Genomic DNA, 13,625 nt, shown 5'->3' on the forward strand with positions numbered 1-13,625 from the left:
CAACCGCCGATGAAAGAAAGCTGCGCCATTCCATGTAACAGGACGGTGGACTTCTAACAATTTTAACGTCAGTTTTTGCCTAAAATATAATATTTTATTAATTTGTAAAATTTTGAAACACCTACCAGTCACTCAAATCCTTTTGATATCATGCTTTATCAAAAAAAATAGGACAAATTTTTTAAACTATTCTTAATGTTGTTCAATTATCCATTAATAAAAAGATAAAAACATTATTTTGCCCATCATTATCATTCTTCTTTATATTTTCAATGTTGACGCTTGTCTTACACAGTCTCTTTTACTCCGTCTTCCATTAAAATTGACTACAATCTGAGATTTTTCCCAGTATCTCTCTTTGGTATGTGATTTGAGCTCCATTCTGCAATTTGTCCCAAATCACAGCGGGCACTGAGGTTTGCCCAATCTTCTCTCTCTTTTCTTTTTTTTTTCTTCAAATTCCATTCAAAATTTGCATCAACTTTCTGATGTCGTCGGTGATCTAAACCTGTGGAGTGGAGAACTGTGTTCTAACCTCTGCTTCTAGATTGGTATGAGTGGTGGTTTTGCTCTTCCATTAAAATTGACAACAATCTGAGATTTTTCCCAATATCTCTCTCCGGTCTACGATTTGAGCTCCAATCTACAATTTTTTCCAAATCTCAGCGGGCACTAAGATTTGCCCAATCTTCTCTCTCTTTCTTTTTTCTTTTTTTCTCCAAACTTTATTCAAAAAATATGAGTTTCATTGCAGTCGCAAAGAAATTGTCCCAAATCATCTCTCAATCTACGATCAGGTTCCACCCTCAAAGAGGGAAAAAGCTGGTGGGAGAGGGAAAATTTGGGTTCTCCCTTGGAAGCAATCGAATAACAAAGCTCTCGAATAACAAAGTAGAGAGAGACAGACAGACTGAGAAATAAGAGTTCTTGTTTAGTTCGAATAACAACTTCTGGCACCGCAACTTTTCCCTTTGTTCAAAGCTCTCTTTTCCCTCTATTTTTCGGTGCCAAAATCACCGCCGCCACTACAACTTCCGGCAGTCATTAATCACTGCCCACCTTCCCCTTCAGCTCTATATTTGGATTTACCAAAATCGTCGTCGCCGCTGCAACTTCCACTGCCCACCTTCCCCTCTTCGTTCTCCCTCTTCCCTTTTCCACTTCCCCGCAGTCAATAATCACTCCAACAATGATCTTCTCCACTGTCACCATTTGCAGATCAAGAAACAAAAAATAAAATAAAATAACAACTCAGTAAACAACAGAGCGTAGAGAAGGGAAAAGAAGAAGAAGAAAATAAAAGAAGTGTTACCCAAATCGAAAATGCTGGAACTTATCGGATAATAGAGGTGCTTGAAGAACCAAAACCTGCTGAGTTTCAGAGGTTTTTTCAAGACGGTTAGCCAAGATTAAAGGCTGAGTTTCCATCTCTCTTTGAAGGCTGTTCATTGCTAGCCGAGATTCAGAAGAAGAGAAAAAACTCACCTGAAATCAGTCCAACCTTATACTTGCTCTCTCAATAAACAGACGATGACAAACGTGACGTCGAAGGCTATGGAGACGAGTTGCAGAAGGGGAGAGAGAGAGAGAAAGGCCTGAGGTTCGCTGCTAAGGGTAGACTAGTCAGTTGTCAAAAATAGTAGTATAATTTAAGACAATAATGAAACACTAGGGTATAGTTTGTCAATTTTCTAAACCATAAGTATAGTTTAGAAAATTTGCATAAAAAATAATATTATCTTTAATCTCTCCGCTCTTCACTCTCTTCTTTCTTTCTCACACTCTCCCCAAGGTTCAATGTATTGATCGGCCGGTACTCTTTTTTGTTGTTCTTTTATTTTTTTGAATCTGGTTCAGAAGAACTGATTTAAAGCTGATATACCCCCTGAATCACTTGTCGACCCGAAACATCTCCTGTAGGGATATATTGGGAAGACTTTGATACATATCGATACTTTGAACCTTGATTCTCCCTACCTCCTCTGATCAATTATTCATTGGTGATCTGAACTCTCTCTCTCCCCATTTTATTTTATTTCTTCTTCCCTCTTCCCCTGATTCCACAACCTGTTTTTTTTGAAAGAAAGATGTTGCAGCCACTGATGCTGCTCCCTTCTTTCTTTCTCTCACCCTCCCTGCCTCCTTCAATCCACTGTCCACTGGCAACCGTGGCGTGCACAAACTCTCCACTCCCCTCTCTCTCCCCCTATATTTTATATTGTTTCTTCTTCCCTTTCCCCTGATTCCACAATCCACTGTTTTTTCAAAGGAAACTGCAGCAACCACCGACGCTACCACAACCACTGGTGGATATATATTCTTCATCTTCACCATATATTAAAAACAATTTGAAATTATTATAAGAGCTTGAATCATTTTTACGTACTGCACCTCAGATGGTGGGTATATAATACAAACAGATTATACAATATGCATGTCATCATTTAATTGATTAAAGACAGAATTATTATTTAATTATATTACTTGTAGATTAGTTTTAAATGTAAGTTGATTTCCTCAATTTGTCTTTGAATGCACTTCAGATATGAGAACCTATATATGCACCTAATAAAATCTAAATCTTTAGATCACAACGTAGGAGGAATGAATGTGGTTTATACCATTGAAATGACAATGCACTACTATAAAGAGGAAATAAACATTCAACAAGTGATCTTTTAGTTCAAAATTGTATCAATTTTCAATACTAAATAGTATCGGTTTGATATCAATTTTCAATATTAAATTATCTCAAACAAGTAGATTTAATCACCTTCTACTTGATGTCATTTGTACTTCTTTTGGATCGCACATAACCATTCAAAGTACCGTTTCAACAATGAAAAGAATAAATATTCAAAATACTGTTTCAGCAAAAAAGAAAAATGTTCTCATATTGCTTCCTAGAGACTTGATCTGGCTACAAGACACCACAAGAGAGGTGGATAGTGGATCGGAGGAGGAAGGGAGGGCAAGAGAAAGAAAGGAGTGGCACCGGTGGTTGCAGCAGCTTTCTTAGAGAAAAAAAATAGATTGCAGAATCAAGAAAGAGAGAAGAAGCAAAATAAAATGGAGAGAGAGAGAGAGAGAGAGGAGAAAAGAGTTCAAATCACTGGTGGACAATTGATCGAAGGAGGCAGGGAGAGTGAGAAAAAGAAAAGAGAGCAAAGAGTGATGCGCTTCAATAATGTATGAAAGATAATATACTTTTTTGGTAAAGCATAATGCAAAAAGGATTTGACTAACTAGGGGAGGTTTCAAAATTTTATAAATTAATAAAACATTTTATTTTGGGTAGAAACGGTCGTTGATTGTTAGGAGTCCATCGTCCATTCCATAGAATGTCTGAATGACGAAGCTTTCTTTAATTGGTGGTTTACAGAATTTTTTCTGCAACCACAATGCAAATGAGATTTTGACTTTGATCGGTGCAAACCCATGCTCACTATTCCAATAATGCAAAAGAGTTTGACTTTGATCAGTGCAAACCCATATGCTCACACTATTCCAATAGCCTTTGGCAACGGAATACCTTATGAAATAAAACGCACACGTACCTATTGACGGAATATTCTCAATGCAAGATCGGAAAGGCTGTTCGAATGGGTTTTGCACTGACCGAAACAGAACTCTGTAGAGGATGCGGCTTGGTACCTATTGACCATTCACTTTAGCTACAATCATAGCCTTGGTCACACCAATAAGTCATTTCATCTAAATCAACGTGGGGCCATCAAAACTTGTTTCAGCGGAGGGCTACGACACAGTCGTAGCAAATGGGCGGTTGCTGGCCATTTTACTCGTGATTTAGCCACAGTTGCAGAACAGGCATCAATACAACGAACTCCTGATTTTGCAAGTAACGACCAGCTTGGAAGCTACTCATGCAGCAAACCCAATCTAAATAACGCTAAGCATACACCAAAAAATTAAACCATACGCTAAGGATCCGTTAAAACCTTATGTGATCTCGTCCATTCCACCTAATTCTTGATTGAGGGCTTGAAGCGGTATTCTACAACGGCAAAGAAGCTTCCCATGTGTTACTTGCAAACACTGGGTTCAAGTTTGGAAGGAATACAAATACAAACATGCAAGTGCAAAATCTTGTATTCAGTACTCTGTTGTATGTATATCTGTACTGCATCATTTACCACTAAGGCTCAGTTTGGAAAAAGTACAAATACATGTACAATACAAATACATATCGGAATACAAGATTTTGAACTCTACATATTTGTATTTGTACTCCTTCCAAACTGAGCCTAAGCAAATCAAATGGAGAAAAAATCTTTTAAGCAAAGGCTGTGCTTGGTTGCAGTGCAATTTTATTTGCACTAATACAAATGTGAGTGCAATTGAAAAATGCAAATTTTGACTTAATTTTATTTTGGGTTTTATTTGATAATGTTTCAGGTTTTATTTTACTTGATTTTTACTGCAATCAAACAAAATAAGGTAAATTTTGAAATAAAAATAAATCATAATTTGCGTCAAAATCATTTGCAGCACTATGATTTTGAATCAGGGTAAATAAACTCACATTGCAACCAACAGCTCAAGGAAATGGAAATAATAGCAAAAATATCTAGTCTCAACGATTTCCATCGTCCATCTGAAACATTCAGACGGACCCTTTAAAAGAGAATATCAAAGCATATCTGCGATCTCTAAAATTTCAGTTACATTTTTGGCCCTCTTATGGACCAAACCTAACCTTGTTTTCCACTTGGCTTACATTGCAACAAACGCAGCCCACAGGGAAAGAATCAAAAAGGGTTGATAGTGCTCAGAAATCCTTTGCATTTCCAGAAAATCACATTAGGGCAAACCCCAAATCATTGTGAATTCCTTAAAGGATTCATCATTGCGCTCAAAGGATTGATAATATGCAAATTACATGAAATCCTGTGATGGATTAGGTCATCATAAAACACTAATCAGTCCAGTAACAGCACATGCAAACTCTTGTGCACACACACTCATAGCAGTAAGAACACTTGGTGCATTAGAAGTATCTATCACAAAAGATATGTAAAGATAGAATCTATTAATTTTCCTTTGCCATCTAAAGGACATAATCGGATCTCAATATAGACTAAAACAAGTTAAGCACAAAATTTAATTCTCCACTTCAGATCCTAGACAAAAACTAAACCTCTTAACTACTGAACTTTCATTGAAATCAAAACAGAAAACGGTAGAACTCTACTTGTTCAAGTCATTTGTGCAGCCTGATGCATGCTCTCACTTCTTCTTGTGGTCAACACCAGCAGACCTGCAAGATATAGTCCACAGAAACAGGCGATAAGAACTTGCAAGTTCATATAAAAACTCTGAAAATTCAGAGGACTATGTTATACGGTAACTATTAAGAGGAGAAAATGAAAGTGAGGTTCCAAATTACATCAATGTTTTTAAACATAAATTAGAGTAGAAAAAAGTTCAACATTATATAGATGAAAATTACCTCATCTTGCGCAGGACACTTGACATTTCCTCACGCTTCTTCTTTGCCCTCTTGTGGGTACCAAGCTTCTTCTTTGCCACCTTTAAGGCACGCTTGTCCTTCCCAACTTTGAGAAGTTCAGTAATTCTCTTCTCATAAGGTGCAAACCCAGCAACTTCTCTGATCAGGTTTCTCACAAAGTGTACCCTCTTGCTTGTTTTCTGGGTGATAGAACCAATTCAAAAAGCATGTCATATATCAGTGCTCTAAAGTCAAAAGCCAGAAGCTGTCAGTCTAATTCTTTTTAATTTTGACATCAAGTATGAGTGTGATTGCAATCATTAGACCCAATCACCCAAATAAGATTAGCATCCAGGAACAAAGAAAATGAATTGCGATTAGACTGATCCTTAGAGGTTCAGAACATTTAACCATCCAATTTACTTTTAACAGTTGAATCTTCTATGAACATGCACCCCATCCTCAGCAGTCCAACAACAAGCTAGTTGGATCTAACGAGGAACTAGAACATACACAACTGCAGTAGCAGCAGCTGAATGGTAACTTGCAAACAATAAAAAGTGGAGATTATAAGATGCATGATAGAAGTAAGATGTAACTTACTCCTTTTCTGTTAGATGGGCGTGGAGCCAATTCTTTCTTTGTTACAATATGACCTTTGTTCAACCCCACAAAGAGGCCGCTCTTTGGCTGCTGCGGAGCCATCGCCTGCTCCTGCCAGATTGTGATGTATAATCAGTGAATGCACAATTTAAGCATATATCTAAAGCCCGAAAAATGGAAGATGGTTAAACTTAAACTAAGGGTTCAATAGATTCATTATATTTAAAACAATTCACTCCGGTGGACGAGATTTAATAGAGATCTTTTATCGGAGACCACTCAGGTCATGTTAGAAGTAGAATGTCTAACAAGGAATTATGCCACTCATACAATTAGTGTATCAACGTCAAATAACAACTATTACTGAACTGAAACGAAAGCCCAACGAAAATATATGGTAAAGCAAACGAAGATCTGAAGCCAAGTCAAGGGTCCGTTAAAACTCCAGCTGAACAACCTGAATATATAGTAAGACGCTGAATAAAAAACAATAGCATGTACCAAAGCAAACGGAGAATTAAGGGATACCATTCTCCGTACAAAGTGAAGATGTTAAAAACTAAAAAAGACAGTATCATTTCAGACGAAGGAGAAAATAATTGCTTTCGGACTCGATAGAAATAACCCACTGTTACAGAGAACATGTATCGTCTCACAAAGAAGCTTATCAAGGTTATATGTACATAAGCAACCATTCCAAACCCCTATATTCGACGCAGATTGAGTGAACTTATATGTGTTATTCTTCAATACTATAAATAAACTATCTGAATCCGTAAGCTTCCATTAAGATTCCAGGAAAAATAAAGAAGCAGAAAGATCAACAAAAACTAGAAGGGGGAATCGAAACGGCTGCAGTGAAATCTTACCTCCCGACCTGATCCGGTGAAGATCGTTCAGGAAATCCCCAATATGAAACTGCAAAACGAGGAACCCAATCAATTATGCACAAATCTCTTTTTCTATTGTATGTCTACTATGGAGGATTAAAGGGGATTAGGGTTTTGGAACGGCTACTAACCTGTGAAGGAAAAGAAGAGGCCGCAGAAGAAGCTAGGGCTTTGGGTTTGTGCTATATTTATATGCGTTACATAAACAGCTCCATCGTTTTGAAGGGGCGTGACGAATTGACGATGGTCCCATCGACCGGTGGCCGGCCAGCCCATATTTTTGACGGGTTGGGCCAGTGCCAGCCCTTAGACCGGCCCAGTGGCGCCCGCTTGTCGCTTATGGGTGCAAGGTTTTAAAAAGCTAAAGCATAGTTGAGGCTAATGATTTAAACTCAAAATTTAACAACAAAATTAATTAAAATTTTTAATTTGATAAAAGTAGCATGTAATATACAAATTAGAATGATATAGAAGGTATAAATATCTATAGAATAAAATTTTATAAGCAATAAGTTTCAATGGTTAAGCATTAGATAAAATAATAATTGATCAACTAGCAATTATAAATATTTTATATTTCATCTCAAAATGTGAAGTTCTTAAATAATTTAAATGGCCAATTTATAAGAAAGGAAATATCATCCATATATATAATTGGATATTAGATTTATGTTCGTTCAATAGTTTAGAAGAGAAGAGTAACTTAATTAATTTGATCTATGCACAATTAAGAAAATAAATGAGAAAAATAACGAACTTGGGATGTTAGATTTAGAATAATAAGAAAAACCAATTGATGTATCCAAGAGAAAATAAGAACTTGATTGACCCTTTTTGCATTGAAGTCTCCTAAAACACTAAGAGAACCTAATAGAATATGATTTCCCCTATTGCTTTTTCATTTTTAATCTTTTTATTTATTTGGCTCATAATTATTATTGAAATGCTTCTTCCATGTATTTTGATTTTGAACTATACAAATGCATAAAATATATTTTTGCAGTAAATTGCTAAATAATCATTAATACTTGAAGTTTATGCTTTTTTGTGCCTCAAGATATATCTCACTTATTCTCACGCCTTGAGGCTTGAGGCTTGCACCTCATTATAGCAAAGGCTTAAGCCTCACAATAAAATTGTGAGGCTTAAGCCTTGAGGCAAAATCTATGCACCTCAACTTATGTCTTTTAAAACAATGCGTGGATGGAGATTGCCTCACTAGGAGTGGGGATTGATAGTGATGTTTGATGGGGAATAGGGATGAAGATGGGGAGTGAATTCCACCCAACCCCGATTATATATATTAAATATATATTATATGTTATTGTATATATTATATATCAAAATATATTTAAAATATTTTATATTTTAAAAATTTACCCTTATTTTAAGTAAATATATTTTCTAAAAAACTTTTAATTTAAGATTTTTAGAAAAGTGGGTCCCCGATAGAGAACCCGTCTCCATTGGGCTCGAGGATGGATGGTTACTTTTTTATCCCCAACAGGGATCAAGGTTGAGGATGGGAATTTGTTTCAAAGTTGGGGTCAAAAATGGGGAAAATGTTCCTCACCTTGAGGCCACCTTGATTTCATTCCTCAGATCAGTTGTCAAATTTTTGGATTGCTTGTAACAATGATTTAGGTAGGAGTTAAATCCTATTGTCACCATTTCCTTTTTTTTCTTTCTTCTTTTTTTTTTCAAGTGTAGGTGGGCAACTTGAGTGAATTGGGTCAGGTTGAGGTCAAGCCAACTCCAACCCTAAAGGTTCAACCTTTGGGTTCGAACTTGGCCCAACTCAAGGTCAAACCCCAAGCTTCTCAACCCAAGCCCAACCCATGTGTTAGGTCAATCTTGAACTTTTTGGATTTAGGCCTAGCCCAAAACCCAAAAACTCATATCAAACCCATGAAAAAAACTTGGGCTGGGTCAAGTCAAGCTCAAGTTAGGGCTATCCAAGCTACAACCCTAGTTATGGGTGGGGGTGGACTACCTCTTGTTATGTAGCCCCATAAAACAAACAAACATATAAATAAAAAGAGTATGGAATAATGACTTTAGGGCATATAGGGTTTGGTCCTATACGCTAGACCTAGGTAGAGGGTTTTGGCTAATATATCTATCTATCCATATCTATAATATATAAAATAGATACTTGCCTTGATTTTTGTGAATGCCATAAAAGTTAAATTTTATTATATAATGTCGATTTATATCTTTACCCTGGCAAACTTGCATGGCACGTGCCCTTACATTATTGTATGTTTGTATATGTATAACACGGATAATATGAACATAAGAAAATGTGAGAGATTTTAGAAATGTTCTTGATTAATGATTTTAATTGCCACTTCTACCTTGATAACCTTTGATGCATTTATGAATCTAAAGCCAATTTTTTAAGGTACATGGCTTCACTTTTTGAGCTATTTGCTTTAAATGTCATCCCTTGAGCTGCAACAAAAGGCCTTTCATATTGAATAATCTATGAAATATTAAGTAGGATATTCCTAAAATTCCTCATGTTCCATTAACTTCATATGGTTTGATATAAAACAATAAGAGAATTAAGGCCCTGTTTAATTTCACTTTTATTAAGTACTTCTTTCTATAAGTACTTAAAACAAGTATTGGGACCACACAAGTGGAAAATAAGCACTTATCCCTGGTTGGTAAAAAAGTAAGGAAAAGGTGATTATTTAAAAAATAAGTGCTTATTGAAAAAACAATTTGAGAGTGTCTTTTTAAGCATTTACTAATAAGTGCATGTTCAAAATTGTTGGGACAGTTCAGTCCCTGATTATTTTTTTTAAATCCCCAAAATATCTCCACACATTAGAAAAACCCTCTTCTACCTCATTCAAATAGACCCAAGTACACCAGTGGTGACACCTCTATTGGCAGCTATTGACGACCATTGAAGAACTTAAAAACTCACCGGCAATCAGGCCAGTTTCACTTTTGAAACCATTTTTTCATGTTTTCATGAATATTTTTGTTTTTTTAGGTATTTAACACCCGGAACCCTTTTGGCATTGTTGTTTACCATATTTGGTTTTTTGGGGGATGGAGGATTTCACGCCATTCTCACACAATCGTCGGCAACATCAGGTCAGTCATCCTTCTCCTTCATTTTTGACTTATTATTTTTTGTGCAATATTTTGCTCAAAACATTTTTTTCGATTTTCAAAGATAAAAATGATAATATTGTGATTTTTTGAAGTGTATGTGGTTGTGTTAATTATTTTATGTTGATTATTTTGCATAATCCAAATAATGGATGGTTCTATTTTGTGTTAATTAGTTTGTGCTAAACATTATTGCAAATTTGTGTTTTTATTCCAAGTTATGAATAGTTGGTAATTGTTCTTTTGTGATGTTTTTCCAAATTTCTTTTTTTCCTTAATCTGAATGTTGATTGTTTTTTATTAATACAATTTTTTTGTAATACTATATTTTTAAAATTTTTATTGCACATTGTCCATGTGGCACTCAATGTGTGCATGGATTCCCATGTGTCACGGCATGGTGATGTGGCAAACTTTCTTTAAATGTATAATATAATATTGAAAACCATTATTTATATGTGTGGGTAAAATGGGGGCTAAATTTGTCATTTATGCTAAAATAAACATTTGTGGGAAAGTAGTTCACCAAACATCCCCACCCCAATAAGTGATTAAAATACGCAATAAGTGATTTGGAAAATAGATCACCAAACAATATAAACTGGTTGTTAAAATAAGCACTTACAACAACAAGTGCTTATTTATCAAATCACTTAATCACCAAACATAGCCTAAGAACTTTCCATCAAAATTGTTGTTTCTCTCTTATTTTCTATTACCTTTGCTTTAAGAGTTATTAATTGTGGTTTTCTTTGTGTCCTATGTGAAGACAAAAAGACCAAAAGAATAGGCTATTTTCTTTTGGAAATGAGTGGAGTAGTAGACAAAAATACCCAAGGGTTAAAAAGACCACAAGGGACCAACATAAATTATTTTTAGGAACCTTCATGTAAAGTTCTTTTATGCTTTCAGACCCTCATGTCTATTAGATATGTGTACAAGGTCCTCACATGTGAATTCATCAAGAAATTAACCATATGGTTTTGATTTTCCCTTTCTCATTCAACACTTTTAAGTTGTTCTTACTGCCCCAATTGAATGAAAACCCCCATTCGAACAATATTACAAATATGAAAAGATTCCATTTACTAACTCGTTGTTTTCCTTTTCTTGTTAGTCCTTTAACATAGCTATGATTGGTTGCCTAATGGTTAACATTAAAGGTACAATCCTCTACAACAACTTGTAATTTGACAATCCTCTTCTTTTATTGTGTTTGATTATGGCTAGGGTTTTACTTGTTTACACTTAAAGTTTGATTTATGTCTATTGACAAGTGTGTTCTCTATGTGCTACTCCATCTATTAACAGTTTATATTTGATATGCATTGATACTTCAAGCTACAAAATACATTGCTAGTAATAGTTCTTATTTGTTATTAATAGTAAATGTTTGCTATGCATTTTGATCGATCCCTTGTATTTTAGTTTGATGTTTATATAACTTATTCTTCAAAGGCACATTTTGCATTACCATTTTTCAATGATATCATTTTGATTAATTTCAAAGTTATTATTGTTCAACCTATGTGCATAACTTGTGCATTACCTCTTTGATACATAAGTTTGGTCAATTGAAAGGTTAGTATTTTGTTTAAACTTTGTTTTCACTAAGAATCACTGTAAGAAGCATAAAAATAAGAGAAGAAGAGGGAAATAATAAAGGAGAAGAGGAAAGATTGAAGGGACAATAAAAGATCATCTAGAAACGCCCCTTGTTCTATTTATAATGTAGGGATTGAAAAAAAAATAAAAAATTAAAAGAGTGCCCATGGTGGCCCAACTTAAAAATAACAACGAAAAAAACAAGCTAGCAATATAGTAGGCTGACAAATACTAACAACACTCCCCTTAAGATGGATTGTATATGTCAACCATGCCCAAGTTGTCACATAAATCGTTGTATCGTGAGCATTATATCCACTTCATGAGAACATCAACAAGTTGTTCCTTTGTGCTTTGTCCTATCATGAAAGCCAACATTAGTTACAATGCTTATGGCTACTTTATTATTGCAACAGAGGGACATAAGGTCATTAACATTAAACCCCAACTCCCCTAACAAGTTTTTTATCCAAAGCACTTCTGTCACCTCATATGCTAATAGCTTTATATTCAGCTTCAACACTAGACCTTGTTAATACACTTTTCTTCTTGTTTCTCCTATTTATCAAGTTTTTACCTACAAATGTACAATACCCACATGTAGAATTTCTATCATTTACAGCACCTACTTAGTCCACATATGAATATACTTCAACCTTTAAGTGGTTGTGCTTCTTGAACAATAAATGAGTTATTGGATACTTTCTTCAAGTACTTAAGTACCCTTTTAGCATATTCCATATGTAATACTTTAGGGAAGTGCATGAAAACTCAAAACCCCAATAACATATGCAATATCAGGACATGTCTTAGACAAGTACAATAATCTTCCTTCTAACCTCTAAAATTGTTTTACATCCTTCAAGGGTTCTCCATTACAATCACCCAATCTATGGTTAACATCAATAAGTGTATCAATTGGTTTTACACCAAGTTTGCCTATGTCTTGTAAGAGACTTAAGGCATATTTCCTTTGAGAAACAAATACACTCTTTTGTGAGCAAGCAATTTCAATCCCAAGAAAATACTATAGGGTTCCTAAAAATTTTACTTTAAATTGAGTGGCCAAGAATTCCTTTAATTTATGTACCTCAAAATCTCAATTACCTATGATGACAATACCATCTATATAAATTGTCAACATTATAACCTTTCTCTAACACCCTTTAACAAAGAGAGTGTAATCAAACTGGCATTGTTTGAAAACAATCTATTGAACTTGCTAAACCATGTTCCAAGAAACTGTTTTAACCCATACTAGGACTTCTTCAACCTATACACCTTGTTTTTACTACCTTTAGCATAGAAGTTGGTGGTTGAATCATACATTTGGGAGTTCCACATCCTTAGAACATTTTTTTTATCTCCATGGCTCTTACATAGGAAGACACAAAAGGGAGTAAGATTTGGAATAGAAGGTAAATTTGCCAAACTAATTTTTCCTCCACACATCTCTCCTCCTAAGAAGTGGGATGGAAGGGCTCAGACTCAAAACACGATATATCCATAGGGACAACATACTTATGGGTGACCTGGTCAAAACCTTTTTCAAATGAAGGGTACCCAAGAAAAATACAGGAAATAGACCAATGATCCAATTTGCCATGAAAGAGGGATAAGTTATGAACAAAAGCTCAACAACCAAAGACTCGCATAGGAATAAAGAATATGGGGACTACAGAAATAATAGCTGATAGGGGGCCTTGTAATTTAACACTTTAGAGGGCATACGATTTATCACATAGGTAGCAACAAGTACAATATCCATAAAAAAAAATGTTTAGGTACATTCATGTGTAACATTAGGCCACAAGCCACTTTAAGGAGATGTCTATTCTTCTTTTTTTGGCAACACCATTATGTGTGGTATTTTAGCACATGAACTACAATGTAGAAAATTGTAGAAGCAAAATTTCATTGAGGTCACC

The 13,625-nt window shown here is 35.1% G+C and overlaps 1 protein-coding gene and 1 long non-coding RNA gene across 2 annotated transcripts; both read right to left on the minus strand.

The window, feature by feature from the left end:
- Positions 1-1,062: 1,062 nt before the first annotated feature.
- LOC148790784 (uncharacterized) lies at positions 1,063-1,618 on the minus strand. Its single transcript, XR_016077283.1, has 3 exons — positions 1,486-1,618; positions 1,313-1,371; positions 1,063-1,202 (listed from the first exon to the last, which is right to left on the minus strand). It is a non-coding gene; the product is annotated as an uncharacterized LOC148790784 (long non-coding RNA).
- A 3,367-nt stretch (positions 1,619-4,985) lies between these two features.
- On the minus strand, positions 4,986-7,200 carry LOC104586386 (large ribosomal subunit protein eL36x-like). Its single transcript, XM_010243602.2, has 5 exons — positions 7,095-7,200; positions 6,943-6,991; positions 6,074-6,184; positions 5,471-5,670; positions 4,986-5,278 (listed from the first exon to the last, which is right to left on the minus strand). Exons 3-5 carry the CDS (start codon positions 6,173-6,175, stop codon positions 5,248-5,250), a joined length of 333 nt encoding a protein of 110 aa, XP_010241904.1. The 5' UTR covers positions 6,176-6,184; positions 6,943-6,991; positions 7,095-7,200; the 3' UTR covers positions 4,986-5,247.
- Positions 7,201-13,625: the final 6,425 nt, after the last annotated feature.

The sequence above is a fragment of the Nelumbo nucifera genome, chromosome 6 (genome assembly GCF_055504915.1).
Source record: "Nelumbo nucifera cultivar China Antique chromosome 6, China Antique-T2T, whole genome shotgun sequence".
In the NCBI taxonomy this organism is placed as follows: domain Eukaryota; kingdom Viridiplantae; phylum Streptophyta; class Magnoliopsida; order Proteales; family Nelumbonaceae; genus Nelumbo; species Nelumbo nucifera.